General features: G+C 33.9%; 2 protein-coding genes across 2 annotated transcripts; one reads left to right on the top strand and one right to left on the bottom strand.

Moving 5' to 3' along the window:
- The first annotated feature begins 3,520 nt into the window (after positions 1-3,520).
- On the top strand, positions 3,521-6,720 carry LOC133305405 (glycerophosphocholine acyltransferase 1-like). The gene is made up of 8 exons (XM_061505621.1): positions 3,521-3,704; positions 3,831-3,920; positions 4,101-4,158; positions 4,274-4,374; positions 5,145-5,240; positions 5,328-5,421; positions 5,662-5,899; positions 6,092-6,720. The coding sequence occupies exons 1-8, from the start codon at positions 3,615-3,617 to the stop codon at positions 6,525-6,527; spliced, it is 1,203 nt and encodes a 400-aa protein (XP_061361605.1). The 5' UTR covers positions 3,521-3,614; the 3' UTR covers positions 6,528-6,720.
- A 748-nt stretch (positions 6,721-7,468) lies between these two features.
- LOC133305539 (myosin-17-like) lies at positions 7,469-22,010 on the bottom strand. Its single transcript, XM_061505791.1, has 39 exons — positions 21,687-22,010; positions 20,015-20,143; positions 19,543-19,686; positions 19,286-19,431; positions 19,043-19,199; positions 18,808-18,866; positions 18,365-18,524; positions 18,108-18,257; positions 17,892-18,028; positions 17,662-17,808; positions 17,173-17,274; positions 17,043-17,100; positions 16,852-16,953; positions 16,607-16,644; positions 16,302-16,428; positions 16,021-16,191; positions 15,748-15,879; positions 15,517-15,626; positions 15,254-15,314; positions 14,300-14,477; positions 13,366-13,571; positions 13,139-13,258; positions 12,934-13,032; positions 12,603-12,824; positions 11,576-11,715; positions 11,082-11,199; positions 10,937-10,987; positions 10,758-10,838; positions 10,457-10,627; positions 10,174-10,329; positions 9,872-10,078; positions 9,208-9,345; positions 9,063-9,133; positions 8,878-8,977; positions 8,746-8,802; positions 8,603-8,659; positions 8,433-8,513; positions 8,205-8,287; positions 7,469-8,109 (listed from the first exon to the last, which is right to left on the bottom strand). The coding sequence occupies exons 1-39, from the start codon at positions 21,687-21,689 to the stop codon at positions 7,986-7,988; spliced, it is 4,593 nt and encodes a 1,530-aa protein (XP_061361775.1). The 5' UTR covers positions 21,690-22,010; the 3' UTR covers positions 7,469-7,985.
- Between the last annotated feature and the right edge of the window lie 406 nt (positions 22,011-22,416).

Here is a 22,416-nt window from a genome sequence, read left to right as displayed (position 1 = left end):
ATAAAAAATTGTAAAAATGTAAAAGCGTTTGGAATATTAATAAAATCATTTTGATGTAAAAAGTTGTAAAAACATAATATCGTAGTGATAAATCGAGATTTTACTAGTATGATCCTTGGGACACTAATTGAAAAAGAAAAATTGTTTACCAAGATAAAAAAGAAAAAGAAAAATTAAAAAATATTTTGTAAAATGTAAAGTATTTATTATATTTATAAAAAAAAGAATTTAATATTAAAAAAGGTTAGCACTACACTATTTTTATTTTCAATATATATTATTATTGGATGAATTTCATGTTATTTTTACTAAATAAAAAATAGATCTAAATTATTTAGTGGAACTTAAGTGAAATTTATTTAATAATAAGAAATATATTAAAAAGAGTGTGTTATTTGTAAATAATTATCCACGCACCTTCAATAAATTTCATTTTATACGTGCACAATCTTTATTTATTTAACAGTAGTTGTCTAAATTTCTACACGGGACATTTTGAAATATAAAATGAAAGGGAATATTATTCTTATTTTATATAAGAGTAATTTTCTGATGCTGTAGAAATAAGTCGTATGGGACTAATCAATAAAGGAAAAGAGAAAAAAAATGAAATGAGATTTTTGATGTAAAAGAATATAAGATAATTAGGGATGATAAACGAATCAAAGATCTTTGGCTCGGCTCGTGAAGGCCTGAGTTTATATGCTTAAAATTGGTTGTTGGAATCATATTTGGTGCCTGTTTGGATCCTCTCTTTTTTAAGCTAGAAGCTACTTATAAGCATAAGCTAGGCCAAACAGGTTTTGGAAAAAGCTCTTATAATGAAAAGCTCTTTTTTCTATAATGAAGAAAAAAACTGAAAATTAAAAGCTCCTAGGAGGAGCTTTTTTTTAAGCTCTTATCTGTTTTTCTTGAATTGTGTGCTTTTTTTTAAATGAAGAGTGATAAAGATAGAGAGAGAGATAATTTTCTTGAAATATGTGCTTTTAAGCAAATTTTAAGCTAAAATTTTCATGTAATTTCCAAACAGCTTTTAGCTTCTTTTTTTAAGCTTTAGCTTATAAGTAGCTTCTAGCTTAAAAATAAGAGAATCCAAACAGGCTCTTGGACTTGTATAAAATCTCGTTTAATAAAAAAGCTTCATGCTCCAATTCAAAAGCTCGACCTTGGAGTCTCTCAGACTTGTCTAGTATATTAATTTTTTTTATTTTATATTTTTTATACTACTTGTAATAGCTATTTCCCTCTTCTCAATCCATTTCATCACATTTTATTGGCTAAATAGATTTTTTTGAATAATTTTGTTCTATATTATGATGTTTGGATATAAATTGAATTTATGAATATTTATGAAATTATCAGTGTTCTTGATTGTATATTTTATTTGAATAAATTTTTGTTGTCTTGTTTTTTTAAACATGACAACAGGTTAAATCATTCTTTTATTTTTTTGTACATAAGTCAGGTCGCAGACAGATAATTATACTCATAACAAGTAACAGACTTGATCAGGCTGACACTTTTAAACACAAATTTAACCTTTTAAGATCAAAACTCTGCTCGATTTGACTCGTTAACATCCCTAAGGGGGTGTTTGGTTGAAGGTTTTTGAGGAGAATGATAGGGAAATGTGAAGTGGGGAAATTGGGTGCCCATGTTTGGTTGACAAGCTTTCAAATTTGCCCACCTAAATGAGTTTGTTAGGTATCCCATTTGCATGGCTATTTGGATCAAAATTGATGGAAAAATATTCCCACTTTAGATGTGGTATTCCCCCATTTGCATGGCTATTTGGGATTTTGTTGGTTGGTTTTTTTTTTCCATCTATATTTTACCTACAACCAAACATAGACTTTATAAAAGTTACCTAATTTTTCCGGTTAAATTTTTTCCTATCAAACAACTTTTTTTTATATTTTCCTACCAAACTCACTTTCCTATCATTTCCTACCATTTTCCTATGAATATCATTTCCCTATCATTCATAAAAAATTTCCTCAACCAAACGCCCCCTAAAGATAACTATCACGCGTAAAATAAGAATAGTATTTTCTTAAAATAAAAGATGATGTCCTTACCACAAAAACCATTGGTGAAATTTACAAAAAAAAAAAAAACCATTGGTGAATGGGGCCACACAATAAGATAAAACGCACGTATATTCAATGGATATGCCCTTCGATCCTCATGATATATTTGACTACCCGATAGCATTACCCAACCAATATATCGTCGGACATGACGAGTAATAAATTAGACACAGTTTATTTCTTTGCAATATCCATATCCTTATAATGATTAATAGTTATTATTCAATCCTATATTTTGTTTAATCAAAAGATAAATATCCTATAAAAAGAAGTTAAACCATTCACCAAAAAAAAGTTAAACCTTTTAAAAAGTGATTAATGTATTTAAAAATAATAAATTTTATTACTAATAAAAGTAAACAACATTAACAATGTTATAATTTATATAAATTCGACTATAAATGAAGATACGAAACTTCCAAGTATAATATCAAAGAATATTATGTATATATAAAATTCTTTTTGGACACTGTTGCGGTCTGTGACGGTATTACTGGTCTTCATCGACAGTAACGTATCGCTGATAGCCTAGCTGGATAACAATGTAGTATTTAGCCACTTCAAATTCTTTTTTCCAAAGTTAAAGTGCTGAATTTAGCTTATAATTCTCTGGGAATCATCCATTTTCTATCAGTTATACATACTCAATATAATTCTTAGATTACTGAATCAAACTTTTAAACTTAATTAATGAAATTAATACTCTGGCGTAAAAAATAATTAAAGGATCACATCTATTAGGTCCTAGAAGACCGTATTTCTATATCAAATGGTATGTACTCAGACATGTTTTAGAGATAAGTAGTTGGCTTATAGCCAGTATCTCAATCCCTGTGCACAAACAATATACTTATAATCGAGACGTGTGTGTGCACAGTGTGAACAATAATAGTAAATAAGTCGAAAAGTATGTACCTGGGATCTTTAGTCTCTTATTTATGAGAGTTACCTTTAGGGTTTGTGTAGATCTTCCAGTTACAGTAGGACTTAACTCCCTTTCTGTTGAGATGATGACTCTATCTTGAATAACTTTGTTATTTGATATTGTTAGGATAATTAAATATTTATCTTTTGAGGATTCTTAGGTGGGTAGTTAGGATATAATATATATCCATAAAATCATTATTATTTTTCAAATTATTTATTCTTTGAATAATTAAACAAAGAAGTTAAGAACTGACCAGTTAAGTCTTTTTGAATCATTAATTATATCTTTTGGAATGATTATAAAAAAAAAAAGATGAACCAATTGCTGTTAAAGATAATATTTTACACCTACCAAACAAAAGATAATATTTTATAATAAACAAAGTAACAACAACAGCACACTTTGCATTGATAATAATGTGGCATGATTCATATAAATAATAAAAAAAAAAATATATGCGTATAAATGATTATTGATTAACAAGAATATTCCAATTCGGATTTCATGAAGTGTGTGTGTGAGTATGTGATAACCTTGGAACTTCGGAGCACCACCATCTCTCTTCTCGAACGCGAGTTGGCGACTGTGTAGTAAAAATGTCAGACAACGAAGAAGACCATGCAACAGAGTATACGAATGGAGATTCGCCTCCGAAGGTGAAACAGAGGTTCACAGATAGATCTAAGGTAAACGATGTTGATTTTGATTTCCGTACATTATTGTGTCTACTTTTTTTCTTTTCTTTTCTTTTTTTTTTTCTTTGTTTGATTTGTACGATGTTATTGGTCTCTTTTGGTTTTGGCTAAATGAAGGAGATACTGTCCAAACAAAAGCAACTGCTTTCAAAACAGGCGGTTAAGATCGCCAAACAGGCTGAAGAACATGAAAGGTTCATCAACAAGGTGGGTTTTTCGTTGTTCTCGTTTTACTTTTATTTTTATCTATTTGATTTTTTGGATGCTGATAAATTCAATTGGCTTTTTATAGTAAGCTTGACCCATTGGATAGTCTTGTCTTGTGTATCTGACTATGTCGATTCTGAACAAATTTCAACTTTTTATCATTCTTTTATAAATGTTTAGGTGACGCATCTTTTGGGGGTCCTTGGCTTTGGTGGGTTTTGCTTCATCTTGGGGGCAAGTAAGTTGATAAGTTTCACACGCATTCGCAACGTTTTTTAATGTTTTTCTTTGAATAAATTCAGATTTTTTTTTTCTTTCTTTCTTTCTTTTTTCCATTTTGTTTCTCCTACCAGGACCCCAAGACACTCCCTATGTATATTGTTTGTTCTACTTCACCTTTGTTCCTCTTCGTTGGATATACTATAGGTTCTTGAAATGGCATTACTATCTACTGGTAAGCTAAGTTATCTCAAATTTTGTTTTTGAAGTGCACTGTAATAAGTATAATGTATTGAATCATTATTTGATTCTGGAAGCTTATATTTATTTCTAGGATTAGTTTGAGTTCGGTTCTACTTTTGTAGCATTCGCAGGTAGTTTGTGATATGAGACAGTAATCAATAATCTGTGACTGTCAAAACCAGAGGTGAAAACTGCCAACTCCTTTATTGAAGAGTACATTTTTTGAGTTGAATGAGGCCTAAAGACACAAATCTCACCCCCAAAAAAAAAAAACAGGTTGAGGTAATAGGCATCTATCCGACTGAATATGTAGCCCTAAACAGAGAAGGAGACCATTGATTATGGATACGCCCCAGCTATTCCCAAATAACTAAAGATTAGGGATGAGTTGCATTATAAATATTTGCTTATCATTTTATTTTTCTTCTCATGTGGTTTAAGTATACAGACGTTAGCAAAAAGAATGGTTAATTGAATTACCAAAGCAATTGGAAAGGACGAATATTTAAAGCATTTAACATGATTGGTTGGAGATTTACATCAGAAAGCTCTATTACTTGGTTGGAGCTTTTAAATCAGAAAGCTCTATCATTAATGACGACGATTTTGTCAATTCTAACTATGTTTCCATGCCGTTATTAATTAAAATCATTACTGTGTCTCAATATTCCCATTAATCTCTTTCATATGGTTATGAGTTGCCTCTCTAGAAATATACGCAATGAAAGTAAAGTAGTTACATGGTTGTCTAGTATGTTTCAGGATTTTTGTTATTATGCCAATACAATCTTCTTGGTTGGTCTTCTTTTTTATCCGAGGAACGAGAAGCTTTTCATGGTTTGCTTTTCTTTTGCTGAGGTAAGAGCGTTATCCCTGATAATTTGACTCCTTGGCACAAGGATAATTTATTTGTCGATTTTGTGACTTGTTCAAGTGCTTTTGCAGGGGCCATTGGCATGGGCTTTGATTGTTTGGCGCTGCGGCTTGGTTTTCAGCTCTCTTGACAAAATTGTCAGTGTTCTTATCCATCTTTTACCTGGTAAGTTATTAGACCTTCATTTTCATATACAACCAGTGGATTTAAGATATGCTTTATCGTAACCATTTTAGTTTTTTTATACCTTCAATTAGTAAAGTTCTTTAGAACTTCCACATAGATATGACATTGTTAAAGATATGCAATCAGTGGAACGGACTTGTGATAGATATGCCAACTTTATGTTTCTTATAGCATCTATTTTTTGTTATATTATGCCTTTAACGTAATAGTTCTTTCCAGGAATAGTTTTCTTTACCATTCGGTGGTGGAATCCTGCAACCTTCGAAGCCATGCATCCAGAGGAATCTGCTCGACGAGCTACATGGCCTTATGTTGAAGATAAATCATATCTCTGGACATGGCTGTTTCTGGTACCCTTGGTAGTTTACAGTCTGTGGCAGGTCCTATACTTCCTCATTGTCAACGTCTTACGCCGGCAAAGGTTTTTAAGAGATCCTGAAGTCATGACTTCCTACAAGTAATCAATGAGCATTCATATACTTCCCTACACTTTTTTGGGTCAATTTCTTTTATCTAATTTCATAAAAATATGTCAACTATTCAAATAGAAGTTCTAAAAAGGGTTAAAACTAAAAACTTAGGCTTTTTCTGTGTGTTTTAGATTGGTAGGATAGATCTTTCTCTCATTATTGACTTCATTGTTTCATAGGGAACTCTCGAAAAAAGCTCAGAAAGCAAACAATATATGGTGGCGCTTAAGTGGGCTGCTTGGAGATCAAAATCGCATGTTAATGTACATTTTTCTTCAGGGCGTATTTACAGTGGCAACCATGGCACTCACTGTCCCTATATTTTTGTCATATGAATTGCATGTAGTTTTCCAAATACTCAAGGTTTCTGCGTCAGTATGGAACGGAGGAAGCTTTCTTTTAGAAGTAATGCCTAGGCAGGCAATTCTCAAGGAGAAAAAGAAATCAGAGATGCAACCTGCCCAAGGTCAATTAGATCAATCATCCATTGTGATGGAAAATCGTAGGAAGTTCAACAATGCTGTTGGGACGGAAAATGGAATGAAGTTCAACAATGCTGTGGGGACGGAAAATGGTATGAAGTTCAACAATGCTGTTGGGACATCCGACTCCTGATTTACTGAACTAATAATATCAATGTCCTTTGTTGAGGTTGTAGTTGTATTTGTGTCACTGATAGGATTTTGCAAAATAAACGTGATTTTGCAAAAGGATTTTATGCTTGGTTGTCTCAAACCAATAATTACTTATAATTTTATAGTACTTTTTTCAAAAAAAATAATCAATTAACTTGAAATTTCTTTGGTGACATTTAATTTTAGTTCACATTACCTTTTTTTTTTATCCCTTAAAGAATTTTCCCTTACCTTTCACTGTATAAAACTTAAAATGACAATGATTTATGCCCTCTTTGTTTTTAAAATTAAATGATGATAATTTTGTAGAATAAACTCCCAATACTTGAAAATAAGAATATTTTTAGACACGAGATAGTGCTTAAATTGCTGAAGTTCACATCGCTATATATCTGGTACTATGTTTCAAAGCCAGCATGGTTTAGCGGGCATACCCTTAATTTCAGCATTGTATTTCAAGATGTGTCACATACAAATGAAAAGAGCAACTGTAGCAAAATTATTAGAAGAATCCATCAATTCATCAACACGAAGGGATTAAGAATAACCGAAGCACCTTCGAAACATTATGCAAGGTAAGCATGGACTGAACTGAATAAATGGTAATTACAAAACAAGCCTCCAGAAGAGCTTTCTGCTGTAGCTAACTTACACTGTTTATTCATTTATTTGTACGTTGATTCTTTCACACCTTCACATTTCATATGTAAAAGGATCTTTTACCAACCCCTTGAATACATAATGCCAAGGAGAAGTATGAAAGGAAGTAATTATATATTCTTTAAGATTTAGAAGCTGGCAACTTCTAGTTGTAAATTGCAAATTGAATTTTTTTCTTTAGTATATATAATGCTAGTCCTCCTTCAACATGAAATTTCAAGATATATTAAAAAAAGAAATGAAACTTAAATAAATGATCACACGTCTGTACAGGGGCACTGAGTCATTCATTATAACTCAGTCGTTGAAAGGAAAAAACCTATCTTATGTTTAAATTTTAAAAAAAGAAAAAAGAATATTGCACAAGTAAATACAAATTGCAACCAAATGAAACAAATAAGCTCTATAAAATACATGGAGTCACTAACTGCACCCACCTATAACACTTGGAAACTAACAATATGAGAAAAGAACCTTGAGCAGGTGTGACAGCAGTGCCTGAACACCAGCCTCTACCTATGATCGCCATTTGTCACGTGACTCATGTCAATTGTGACATGGCTTCTTAACAAAACCCCTTGTGTTGATGAAACTTGAGGGGTAAAAATGAATTAACCCAGGCAACAAACCAATATTAGAAGCCTGAGTTGGCGAAAATATGCTATATACGTGATGACGAAGAAATTATATGCACAGCTTGGCACCTGCAACTTTGTGCAATGCCCCGGGGATTGCCACAAGATGGAGCATTAGAGGCATTAATCACCGATTATTTGTATCACTCTGACCGTGCTAGTAAGAAACCAAATCCTGAGTTCTCACGTATCAACGGAGGAGGATCCACATCTGCTACTTCTACTTGTTGCATTGATTTGGAAATGTCATCCACCGAAAATGGAATGCTGCATCCATATTCAAAGGTTCAAGAAGAAATGCAACAGCAAAGACCAAGACAAGCAATGCAATATTAAATTGTTTGCTGAAGTTGATACTGTACCTCGAGTCATCATCTAAGAGGAAAGAAGTGCTGACAGCATTATTAGAGTCCTCAGACATCATAGCTCTCATGCTTGTTATAACCTGCATATATAATCAGGAAAGGTCTTTTGAGATTTATCACATTGCAGGTGTTCCAGCTTGGAAATTGTGCAAAAGATGTGCACGTTCGACTTATAAAAATATAACAAACCGATTTGAACCACAAAAATTAGCAATGTTAACTTACGTCTGTAGACACACTGTGAGTGCCGTATTTGTCATCCCAGTACATTGTACTTATCCTGTATAACTGTTGTATACTGAGAACCTGCAGCACCAATACATTATACTTAGTAAAAGAATCAGAGCGAAGTGTGAGCTCATCATAAATAGTTTAGAAAGAAAGTAGGCACCCACAGGGCAAAGCTCCTTTGTTATTTCATTCAGGGACTTTTTGGGTTTTTGATGTATCACCTGAGACAGAAGAATGAGAGTCGGTTGTTTACACGATAGGCAACGCTATTGAATAGAATTTGAATTTGTATCGAACTGACTCTTACCAGGAATCCAACAGCCTGCCTGATATGTTTCAGTTCGTCCCAAGCGGAGCCCGTATACTGTGCACAATAGATCGAGATGAAGATTTAAAAATGGAAAAAGTAAAAGATCCGAAATAGTTGCTTTGTGCTTACCTCCTCTGTTGCCTCGATGCACCACTGTTCTAATTCAGCCAAACCTGTCTTTACATACTCCCCATTGCTAAACGAACAACACTCGCGACGCAACAAAAGACTGCAGAAGTGATCAGATTAGGTCAATCAAAAAGTCTGAATTCTGCAATATGACATGCATTGCAAAGAGGGGAGAGAAAGATTACCTGTTGAATAGTTGAACATTGATGAATGAGAATATTTGAGTGAACACTTTACGGACCAAGAAAGGGGGCGCCTGTTAAACCAGACCTTAAGAGGTTCAGAACATATTCAGACAACTGAAATGCAGACACTAAAAGTTAAACTTACATAGTTTGCTTTCATTATCTTTAGATAACTGTTCAAGCTGTTCACAATGCTTTGCCAGTGAGCAATTAAAGCTTGCTGAGCAACTGCATTAGCATGTGAGCGTCCTTTTACTAAACTTTGACGCGAGGTCCTTGGAGCCTGCAATTGTTTTATCATAAAGACAAGATAAATAAACAAATAAATACACCCAGAGAATTAAGCTTAACACAAGCCTTATGTGACTGCTGCATATAGACAAAGGACATGCACATATACCTACTAGTGATTTAGGGAATACTTGTAAACAACTTTTTACCATAAGAAAAGAAGATAGTATAGGTGGAATTAGCAGATGAAACTTTTCATTTCTATGAATTTCTTCCTGATTTATCACGTAGAGAGGAAAATGTTTTCTTTTCTAGTTATCAATCTTCAGCAGTCACTACAAGCATAGTGCCTCCTTCACATATATCCTGCATGTCTTATATTTTATAAACAATTTATATTCGTCTAATTTGCATAAATATACGTTATGATTCTTGCACAAGTAACATAAATAACAGGTGATATTCACTTAATATCCACATGACTTGTTAATTGCTAAAGTCGCTTAACCAATGAGAATTTTTGAAAATTTTAATTGCCATTTCCTCCCCCCACCCCCAAAAAATGTAAGATATTTTACCTGTATACATAGTCCAAGTAATGGGGATATCTCCTTTTTCAGGTTGTCTCTTATCATTCCATATATTTTTTCAAGGAAGGCAGTAAGCTGTTGCTTAAAAAGCAGTGCTGGATATTTTGCTTCCACTTGTCGTAAATCTTCCAGTTTGCTAAGACCTCGACCATTAAGAAATGGCAATCCAGCACTTTGGGGAGATGCCCTTAGCCCCTAGAATCACGGAAGGCAACCAAAATTGTAAGATAAATGAAATCTAAATAAACTGAGAAAATTTTCTTCAGAAAGAATATCCAGTTGCTTCATACTTGAGACATTCTTCCAAACAGAGAAGACGATGCTGTTCTCCGCCGTTGTGGTGTTAAGCTGGCAGCTCCACTTGCTTTGAGAGTGCGTTGGAGTAGCAACAACAAAGTAGATGTATTAGACAACCAATAGGCTAATGCATCAGTATTATCCTGGGTCTTCAATGGTACAGAAGTCACTGTTAGTAACATATTTTTGGCATTTCAGAAATTGACACAAGTACTTTTAATAGCAAAAGCACTGCATCATCAATGATATACAAGTAATCAAATAGAGTTAAGTCACCTCAACAGCAGACGCTATTGTTTGAATGATACGGTCAAAGACACTTGTTCTTTCAACTTCAAATGACCTCCAGTGAAGAAGGCATTTATATATGACACATGCAGCAACAGGTTTGCCCCCAGAAAATCCCAAATCTTGTGATATACACTTGATCAACAAGTCCTGGTTTTCCTGAACCAGAAAATGAAACTTTTTACGAGGAATCAACAAGAAAATAAGGGGAAAATAATTAAATTGAAAAGGTGGTTTGAAGTATATATCACAGATTCAAATTGTTCTGCGCATGTATGTAGCCACTCACTTGCTGCTTCTCATTAAGAGATTTTTGTGGTTTTCCCTCAGATTCAGGCTCCCGTACATATGATGCAGCAAGGGTCATATCCTAAAACATATAGAAGGTAACAATTTAACAAATTAAACAAAACCTTCCATTACCAAAATTAATTACATAGATATTCATAAAAAACAACATCCTCTTACTGGTCCAATTTTTGCTTCACCATTCAGAGCATTCCCATTTTCTGGTGTCCTCTGCATGTCATGCATGAAATCTTGTTGTAAATCTCTCTCTCTCTCTCTTCATATACTATAATGTTGAGTAATAATTACATATTTGTTTTCTTACCTGAATAATCACTGTCCTTGGTCTTGCAGACAGAGCTTTTCCAGTTGGTGATACAGCCAATGCTTGCTGGCGAAGAACTTGATTTTCTGACTCTGAATTGGAAATTTTTTCCTCCAATCTGCATCACAAGAGTTGTTTTTGAAAATTAGATTTATATTAAGACAGGTATAGATGGTTATTAATGGGGCAAGAAGAGGCATATCCAAAGGCATAAAAAAAGTTAAAACGCATTATGAACAGATGGAAGAGAATGGTTGATAACAGTTGATAGACAAACTATAATAGGAGTAATTCTTGGATGCATTGTAGGGTCAGGGAATAGAAAAATAAAGTATATTAAGCTACATAATATTGAAATTCTATACATTTGCATTGTCATCAGAATCTGAAAATTGTTTGTTCATCCTTCTGTAATAATGTAAACTGAATATAAGCACTACAGAAGTAGTATTCACTAACTATACAGATCCTTTATCTCCACAAGCTTTACTAACCTCTGAACCAATTCCTGGAGTTGATCCACTTTGCGGTCAGAATCTTCAACTTTTTTAATCAGCTCCTTATTTCTGGCTTCAGTCTCAGCCTGAGCTTTTCTGGCCTCTTCTTTAGCCTCTTTTTCCAATAGCAGTGATTCCTGTATCGGACATCAAAAGTGTTTAGTTCATTGTAAATGAATTTAGTAACCCCACAACAACTAACGTTAACTTTCTTTTACCCTCTTTTCCAATAACTTTCGTGAGCTTTTCAGTACTGTTCAATCAATTATCATTGAAGGTACGTAACAGAGAAGCTAGATAAGATAACTGAACTAAGATTGCAGGATGAGCTGTCCGCAAATAATTATGTAACTATAATTACTTTCATCAATCTTGGAAAGATGAATGAAATCCTAGGATTCTGATACGGGCCCATAGCAATTAGGTTCTACACTAGAAAAAATATAAAGGAAGCAGGGGAGCACAACCAACAGAGTGGCTAACATGGACAAGCATGGGAAATGAGGGAGAGAAAGTTGGAGGGAAAATCTGTTAGGTTAGGAGTAATGGTATATTAGGAGAGAAAGGTAAAGTGAAATCTTTTGGAACTGGAATTGGATCTTGGGAGAGAATTCAGAACCTCTCTAATTGTTCTGACCCTCATTACTGTATTTTCTTGCTTTTCCCTTAATTTTCTATCTCTATTGCATTTCTTTGAATGTACTGAACCTATTGAATTCCCTAGTGTTCAGATTTAATCAATATAAGTTTCTATCTCATTTCCTTCTTCATCTTTGTTACAGATTGGATTCTAACAGATTCCTTGCACATTAATTTGAAAGACTCAATCAGAAACAAAGGTTAAAAAATAGTAGAAGCATTCGTGTAATTTCAAAAAGTAGTTCACTGCTTAGGTTAAAGAAAGCATCTATTTACTTTTTAAACATTTTTTTTTCACAAGAAACTTACAAATAACTCGTATCAGAAAATTCTATGAATTTATTAAATTAATGGTGTATGATCAATATAATAAAAGATTCCCTACCTTCAAACTATTGACTTCAGCCAATAAAGAATTAATCTTTTCAGTATCTTGAATTATAACAGGAGTCTCCTTAATAACTGGAGGTGCTTCTTCAATAGCTTTCTGTGCTGCCTCACGCTCTTTGATGACCCTGGCATTTGCTTCTTCTACTTGTAATTGCATTGCATGTAATGCATCCTGTAACTTAGCAAGTTCTTGTGTCTTTTCCTCTTCCAAATCAGTCTGTAATCAGTTAAAAAGAAGATAAGTTTATGGTATTAAAAATTGCGATATTTATATCGGCAATTAAAATGGCAATTTAATATATGAAAACATATGATAATGAAATTACTCTCAAGCGCTTCTCAATTTGCAAACGCCATGTAAGTTCTTCAACACGCTTTTCTAGTTTGTCTTTTGCTTCTTTAAGGGCCCCTGTTTCTCTTGCAGCCTGAATACAGTTACACAAACTATTACTCCCAAACCAACTTCTTATAAAGCAAGACTTAGTACTCCATATCACTCCAACATCATAAAAGAGAAAGTATAATTCAAACCATTTTAAGCGTTCTAAGCTCCCTTCTAGCAACCCGAGCCCTCCAACCGCATTGAGTAACAATTGCAGCCTTTTGCAATCTTTTATAATATGAATATGCAATTTGCCGACGCAAATGAGCCTGAAGAGATTATCAAAAAAGATAATTATAGCGAGTCAAATACCAAAGTTGCGTGATTTCATTTTCTCAACTAAAGGTCTAACTATGAAGGGGATCAACAACCGCACCTGGACATGAATTGCAGCCTTTGTTTGCTTTCTAAATCTAAATTCATCACGAGCCTTCATAGCCCTTAAACCTGTCTGTAATATAATTGCAGATGATCGTGCTGTTAAGTAAGATTTCCTAGCAGTGTACCCCTTGAAGTTCTTTTCTATTTTCACAGCTGCTGCTACACGTCGTAACTGCTCATAGAGCTTCCGAGCCAACATTCCTATTAGTTATTGAAAAGCACCATAAGAATCAATAGCAACAGATTAGGATAAGTAGTTTATATAGACCAAATCATGAGAAATAAATCTACTTAAGGTGAAGATCCCAACTGATTCAATGCTGCATGAATTCTAGAATACCATGAACACTAATACATTATAACAACTAGGGGTTTGATGAAACATAAGCTGAATGAGCAAAGAAACAAGACTTAATTGTTGATAGCAAGCCCAATTTGTAAGTATGTCCATATTTCTTTTTAGTTCTGAACTTTTTCATTTAACGGAATAAGTGGGCAATTTTCATATTTGGTGGATTTGGGCCTTTTAGACATACCCTATGGGTTTTTTTACGACCATTCAGTCTCACTTCAGTTTTGGTGGTTTACATGTTGATATAGTTCATAGAGGAGCAATTTTAAAAAATGTCATCAGACATCACTAGCTAAAATTAGGTAATATTTTTCAGTACTGATAGAAGGTAGGAGTACTGCTTCAGTAATTAGAGATGATTGAAGAGATTGACTTGGTGGGCTTGGAATAGCTCATTTTGTGTTCAAAATAGCTTATAATCGATATCTCACAGGGAACTTTTGAAAGGAAAAAAAAAAAAGCATTTTCCTTTTTGTAAAAATTAAGCTAATCCGATCATGCAGTGAAGGTCATAAAACTACTAAACAAGGAAGCAACAAATATCAAAGCAAGCATATTAAGAGAAGAGGAAGGCTACCTCGCAAATTAGATTGCAAATGGATTGCAGCTTGGCGCAATTCAATGAATTCCTTGCGTGCAATATGGGTACGTATTTGCCTCTGGATGATTCTAGCTGCATTCCCAAGAACCTCTGCTCTTCTTGCATCCAACTCAGCCATCTGACCAGCTCTTAGGAAAACCTTTGCCTTGCCTATCTGGTAAACCATTATAAATCTTGTATCACTTCATAGTTTACAAAATCCATTCATATGGATAGACTTGCCTATAGTTTAACAAATTACTCATTCTTCTCAAAAAAAAAATTACTAGATGCAAAAGGTAATAATTATAAAATAAAAAATGGAAAAAGTATGTGTCCTTTTAAAGGACACACGCTTATATCCTTTTAAGAGAGACAAAGGAATAAAACATGGGGTAGAGAGTGGAGGGAAAAAAATTTAATTTTAATTTCAAAAAAATACACTACTTTGATCTAAAAGGACCATCCTTTTAAATGATACACATTTTTCCCTAAAAAAATATAGCAAATTTTCAATTCATAAAGTTCAGGAGTCGCTGGAAGTTATATAGATATTATGAAAGCGGTTATAGAGTGGATCAAACAAGCAGACAAGTCAATAAGCTTATACTTCTATTTTGTCTGCTTATTAAATTTTTTCCCTGGGATAGTCAACATGAATAGTACAAGGTTGTTTCAAAAGCTCCATAAACCTCTCAAGACATTTGTGTAGTCTTAATGCTTCAGCATCATAACCATACTCATTGCTAATTAGATAAATTATATTAGCTGCAGATGCTTGGCAGAGGATTGACCACCATATATGTGTTAAAGAATAATTCAGAGATTGGCACTCAGGCAGGGTGCCATTGATTTAGGTAAATAGTTGGACATGGTTCGCTGATCCTCTTTTCCAAAACTGACCCTCCCATGCACCGTCAACATTTCAAGTTGTAAGGAGTACTGAATCACCTGATAGCCTTTCATGCCCATTTTATCCAGGATCATTTGGCACGCAACCTTATCATCATAGCTGAAAAGGAACATATAAGAACAATTAACATGTAAATGGAGACAAGATGCTAGCAAGAGAGTCCAAGAGTTAAGCCATAGGTAAAACAGTAACTGCCCTAGAAATCATACAAATTCGAGGCAAATAAGTTTTGCAAGAAAAACACAAAAAACCGTTGTGCAATTTAAAGATAAAGACAGCCCAAAAAGGAGATGAGCTTTACTTTCCATCCAGAACTTCAGGGGCAAGAACACCAAATCTGTTAAGGAATTCATAAAAGGTCCGTCTGGTAGGATATCCAGCACAGCTGATTCTAATTGCCTCAAGAACGCCCTAAAGCAAATAATGGAGAGACAAATAAACATCAAGTGTAAACAGGTGCCAGAGATATTCTTCCTTCTTTGCTCAGTTATATAAAGCCAATGAAGACAAAGAAAGACCATGATATACTCACACCACAGCGTAATTGTTGCATAATATTGAGATTTTCAAAAATAGCAGGCTTGAGAACATTATTTGGCTTCACACATCTGATATAGTGAGGTTCTGTCGAACTTAAGGTCTCCATCAAAGATTGAAGTTGTAACTGCATTTTTCAGAAATGTGTCATTTATTACTTGTGAAACATAAAAACAAAGACCCCAGATACCTGAGACAGGAATGTCAAAGATTGTATGATAATGAATTATAATATAGCTCAGAAAAAGAGTGGTAAAATTAATGATACCTTGAAGCGAGATCCTATTGAAGAGAACTTCGATGATTTTGAAGACTCCTCTGGAGAAGGGGGGAATAGACCCGCCACAAATGAGCATTTTGAGGCTGTCAGCAGATCCTGATGTTCTGCTACCACATAATCCTTGTTTTTGTCAAGAAACATATCAGCCAGATATGTCACCTGGACAAAGAAATAATAGTCAAAAGAAGGAAAGCAAAATATTCAAGCATCACTTAAATAAAAAAAGTCATAAAAGGGAGCATGTAATAAAAAAGATCAAATATATCTACCTCCCCAGCATAATGAGATATGGCAAAACTAGTCCGAGAAAGTTTAGGTTTGATAAAGCGCTTGTTGTTTTTGAATGTCTGGTACAACTTTTGAGCAAATGTTTCATGGGTAGACTTAGGAAACATACTGTGTCACATAACCAGGCTAATATGAGTCCAACCAAACTACAGAGTTCAACCAATGCCTGATATTATAAGTTTTATACAAATCTTACTTTCAACAAACTGGAAATAGCATACAAGTATAAAACGGAGATAATAAAAGAAAATAGTTTCAGAAAAGGTAATCACTGCCAGCCGCATACCAGGCTTCATCAAGAAGTGCAATTATTCCTCCAGGTTTCTGCAGATGATTGAATATTAAAATTATCATTACCTGAATTTATTGTGTAGGAAAACGAGAAAGTGTTTATATAACTAAATAAAATATTACACTTCAATATCATTTGATAGGCCATGCATTAAAAAAAAAAACACATACGCTCCCGCACGCACTTGCATTTTGTACTTACTATAATTGGTCATAAGGCAGCAAACAACAGTAAAATACCTTCTCTATCAGATCCAAAACATCTTGGTTGTCAACAAACTCTATGTAACTCCAATCAATCTCTTCTTTGGTATATTCTTCTTGTTCCATTTTAAAGACATGCTGCAATCATTCAGTTAAAAAAACCTCAATTATCCAGCCAATAAAAATTATAGAATATGGATCACAAAGTGTACCAGAAATTACCAAACCTGATTAAAATGTTGTTGCAGCTTCTCATTTGTAAAGTTAATACAGAACTGCTCAAAACTGAGAAAACAAATTTATCAGATGCAAGGTTACATAATAAACCATAAGTGCTAGATGAAATCATTAGCTTACCTGTTTAACTTAAAACTTTCAAACCCATAGATATCAAGAACTCCAATGATAGATTTTGAATTTGGATCTTGCCCAATTGAATTGTTAATCTTCTCCACAAGCCTGAAAGCAATAATATGAATTTGTCAGAATATGAAAACTTGAAGAAACGAAATCTAGAACAATTATTGGTCCAATCACATAACTTGTTTTTCCAGGAGACTACTGATAACAACAAATAACTCCAGTATCTTGCCATGTGGATATTTCAGCTATAAACACAATTACCATATTTCTAAAGTAATATTTATAACAGAAACTAAATTCATGATTTTAAACGTTAATATACAGTCCTTCAGTAAGAATAAAATTGTTTAGGTCCTATGCAATACATTTGATTTAAAGAGCTTTTCAATAGTTCTTTCTTTCCTCGAACACATTGATGCAACAGAGAGGCTCTGTGTAGGACTTAGAATATTATACATAAAAGTAGTACTAAGGGCTCATTACCAATCAAACAAACGCGAATAAATGGTCTTAGAGAATGCATCCCTGCTACCAAGAGCTGCAACAGGATCAAGGGTCCTTGTAATAACCTCCTCAGGCGTTACCATCACACGCTTGATCAGTGCATCTTCCAAGCTCTTAACATCACACCTACAATAATTTTATGTTAAAATGTACAGAATATCAACAAAATCATAATATAGTAATGCAAAAAAGGATTATGTTGAGCATACTTAAGAAGTTCGGCAGTCACATTAAGATGGAACCTAGACTTCTCATCCTTGATGACAGAAGAGTCAATCTCCTCTCCTTTTGCAAAGTCAACATTTCCAAGGTGCAAAATTGCTGCGACAACCCTGAAAATTGCCTCCTGAAATATAGGGTTATATCATTAAAGCAATTTTAAAAAAATTCTATTTCATTAACAAATAGGATTCGGGAAGACTAGCCTGTTCCTCCTCACTGATTCCAACAACATCCATTGCCCTTCTAGTTGCAAGATATTCATGTGCATCATCCACTCCATCCAGCACATAGCAATTGGATTGATTTAAGTAATGGAAAGAGCTAGGACTTCCCAGCTTATACTTCTCTCTTTCCTATAAAATAAAGAGTTATAATGATTAAAAATGACATATTAATGTAGGATCCAATTTTTGCGACAAAGATGAGGGAGCATTTCAATATCAAGAAAGAATACTTTTACCTCAGCTGGTGCTGCACAAAGAAGGTAAAAGCAATGGTAATTTCTTTCAGGATCTGAAATTTGACAAACACGGGATCTCTCAAGTAAATAAGTCCGTATAGCTGCCCCAGAGATCCTTCCCTTGTTGTCAAATTGAATCTCAACAAATTTACCAAAACGACTGCATCTCAAAATGAGGACAGTAACATGACAAGGACGTGTTATATCAGGTTTGAACAAGAAAGCAATATTTTTCTACTGTTTATTGATTAGTACAATATATTGCTGGCAAACAGAACCCAAAATTCTAAGAGTTAATAAAATTTAGCCAATTATGAGCTTAACTGGTCTATCACAGTTTCTTCTTCATCTCTCTATGAAGTAACATAGTCACAATCACTTTGCCTAACCATTTTATGACAGTTTCATTTTACTTGATATTCCTTGCATCTGTCAACGCTCACCTTGAGTTATTATTTCTAACTGTTTTGGCATTGCCAAATGCTTCAAGGACTGGATTAGACTGCAAAATAATTAGCACAGAAGCAAGAATGAGGAAAACGCTTCCACAACTTTTACCACCCTATATATCTAGCAAAATCTGGAATAAAATGAAATAATATAAAAGAGCTAAAAGTTATAAAGTAGTGTAAAAAGAGAGATGAGATATCAAAAACATAAAAAGTGGCCACATCATACTTCTAGAACTTGTTGTTCAACTGTCCGCCCTTCTACTCCAGATCGGCCCCCAAGGTATGCAAGATATCTCATAAGCATTTTAGTTGTCTCTGTCTTACCAGCTCCACTCTCACCGCTAACCAGGATTGAATTGCTTTTTCCTTCATTCATCATCGCCCTAACAAACATTAAAATATGGACATAAATAAACCATGTGAAAAGAATATATACAGAAAATGACATTGACATCTATCAGTCAGTCACCTGTATGCAACATCTGCAACTGCAAAAACATGGGGACTCAACTCTCCAAACGCAGCTCCTTTATATTGTTCCATCATGTGAGTATCATATAGATGCGGTAACCTTTGAAATGGGTTTATCGCAATCAGGATGTTTCCAGTATACGTCTGCAATGATGATGGAGGAGTAGCATGATTGTATTATTCACAAGTTTCCACACTTACTCAACTTAAACAATATCAGCATTAAATGAAGTAATATAAACATTAGAATCTTACATAGATTTCATTGAGTTCATATCTAGTTGCCAAATTGTGCAGAACTCCTGGTTCGTGCAAGTATGACAATTTTGTCATGTCATCCACACCTCCAGGAGGGGCTTCATTATCCTTGGGAAAAACCTTTGAGATATTTTTGACAACCTGTAACCAGATTTCCAGATTGTTAAAATCATAACTGTAAGCCTTATTCACTCTTGTTTAATTACTGGTCAAATAGAAAGGATATAAATAACAAAGAAGGAATAAAGCTGGAATTTCTGTAGTTAAAGATATAAATAAGCATTACAGGCACAATTTAATAGGATTACATTGTAAACGAAGAAACTTATATAATTCCTAAAAGTGATTTGACCCAACTAGAATCTCAAAGGAGTACTAGAAAAACAGTTGCAAAACCCAAAATAATATACTGAACAAAGAATCTACACAAACAATTTCTCACACACGGCGTACAGACAGTTTGACTCACTGTTTTCCCATCTGTGGTGCGAACATGGATTTCTTCACCATTGATTTTAGAAACTTCTCCACCAATCCATGCTTGCACTGGATCTTCAGCCCAGACATGAGAACCTACAATAATGTTCACTGGTGCAGACTGCAAAGACAAACATATTGAACATTTCAGAGCAAACATGTAAATTCAAAGAAACATTACTGCACAAACACAAAGAATGCATTAATTTTGAAATAAATAAACATCATATAAAACAGATATTTAATGTATGTATATATATATATAATCTTAAACTTATATAATTTCACACGGTTCCAAAAGACATACTCAGAATGGAAGATAAAGTAGTTGTCTACAGTGAGTAACTGTAGCTAGTAAAGCCATATATGTAATCAAATTGCTGAAAAGAAACAAGAGGAAATGAATGCAAGCAATTGTGCTCCTGGCCATAAATAGCATTGCCAACCCTAAAGATTTAGTTTACAGGTTTATGCATACCACATTTAACTTCATTTTAATTTAAAAGCAAGAACAATCATTAACGATAAAAATGAAAGAACGAAAACAAAAGATTATTTAAATCAACAAACAAAAGATAAAGTAACAAGTAGTAGATCCATAAATAAACAAACTAACAAAGGCAATTGATCAACACATTTCTGGGCTGGCTATGTCATTATATCTTGGTGATCAAAATGTAAATCATCATAGATTATGTTGTAAGTATGGGTTAAAAAATCTAGCAGGGTTAATGTCATTTTCTTTTAATTTTGTCAGGCAATTATATGCAAAGACAAGCTACAGAGTTGCCATTCAACAAAGCTTATTGTCGATATATTTTCAACTTTTATAGTTTGTAATACAACCGTGAATGAACAATTTCATGCAAATCTATTCAGAATTTCTAGCAAAAGACTGTACTTCAAATTTCTTTTACTTTAGTAGGATGAAGTTATTCCTGTCATTTTTCCATCGATCCCAAATCAACCTTGCTAAGTTTATCTATTAAAAAAAATCTATTCCATGGCATTTGCAGGAAAAGAATCCTCCATAGATAGCGTAGTTCATAATACTTTCTACAAAATTTTGGAAATACCAAAATCTCATACCAGCCCTTCTTTCTTCAATACTAATTAGCTCCCTTTTAACCAAATAGTTAAACCTTATGGCCTTCACCTCATTTATTTTTATTACCATTGAGACCATGTCCATGCAAGGATATTTATAGAGAAATATGCCGAATAATGAATACTTTTATTCTGCTTAATATTCAACTCCCCTCCAATCACTAATCTATGTTGCAAGACTCAATAATTAAACTCATCGAGTAGAATTTTCCGGCTTCTAACCTATCAAATATCAAATTATGTACACTGCCTGTCCAAAATTAGCCCAATCTTATTAATCACCCGTTCATATTCGCCAAGTTCCATATCACAGGATCCTTTTTCAGTAATGCATGGATCGACTATCATAACTTTCAACACGAAAAATTGAAAATTCATCGGATGCATCCAAACACCAAAAACCAGTCTAGAAACACAATAATATCCCCCAAACACATCGCAGTCGTGCATAAAAATTCCAAAAAAATAAAAAATAAAAAAATAAAATCGAAGTCCAACAGATTCAACGAAGCAGCTCCAAGAGTCAAAGGAAAAAGGAAAGTTTCAGCCGAGTTTACCATGGCGATTAATGCGGAGCGATCTTCCAGGCTAACTCATCCGAGTTGAACCGGAAAAAGGAAACTCGGTGAGTCAGATCGGACAGCAGAGAGTGATAGCTTTGAAGTTTCAACGAAAATTCTGAGCGAGAAGAGCTAAAATTAGAAGCTGGAGAAAACGATAAAGAAGAAGAAAACAAAGGTTATCGAGCGAATTGAGTCTGGTTTTCTCTCTCTCTCTCTCTCTCTCTCCTCAAAAGCTTTTTGAAGAAATGAGGTGTACTATAGCGGATTATTCATTAATATATACGGTAATCAAATTTGAGCTTCACTTTCTCTCTGTAGAGAGTTGCTACGTCTTTCTCTCTCTCTTTTTGTGTGTGTAATATATCTCGTTGTCTTATTTTTATTTTATTTTTTATTTTTTCAATTATTTAACAAATTCAAAAAATTGAGGTTTCTTGTTTGCTGGGTGGTCGGGTGGGGTCACCGAGAAGGAGAGAGAGGAATGGCATTGGTTGACACTCTGGACATTTTCGTGGAGTGCACAACATTGCCCTAAACCGGTAAAACCAATATTGCACACATTATCATAAAATAATAACAGTAACGGACGACAAAATTATGAAATTTCCATTTTCCCTCCTGCCTTACGACACGCATTTTATGCTATTTACGAAATCACCATTGATCATCTTCTTTTTTTATGCTAATTTTGAGCTTAATGGTAACATTAGCTCAGATTATCTTC

This window comes from Gastrolobium bilobum, unplaced genomic scaffold (assembly GCF_033153095.1).
Source record: "Gastrolobium bilobum isolate Gb01-03AN ecotype WA unplaced genomic scaffold, APGP_CSIRO_Gbil_v1 utg1221, whole genome shotgun sequence".
NCBI classification, from domain to species: Eukaryota; Viridiplantae; Streptophyta; class Magnoliopsida; order Fabales; family Fabaceae; genus Gastrolobium; species Gastrolobium bilobum.
This window is presented reverse-complemented; position numbering and strand designations above follow the sequence as displayed.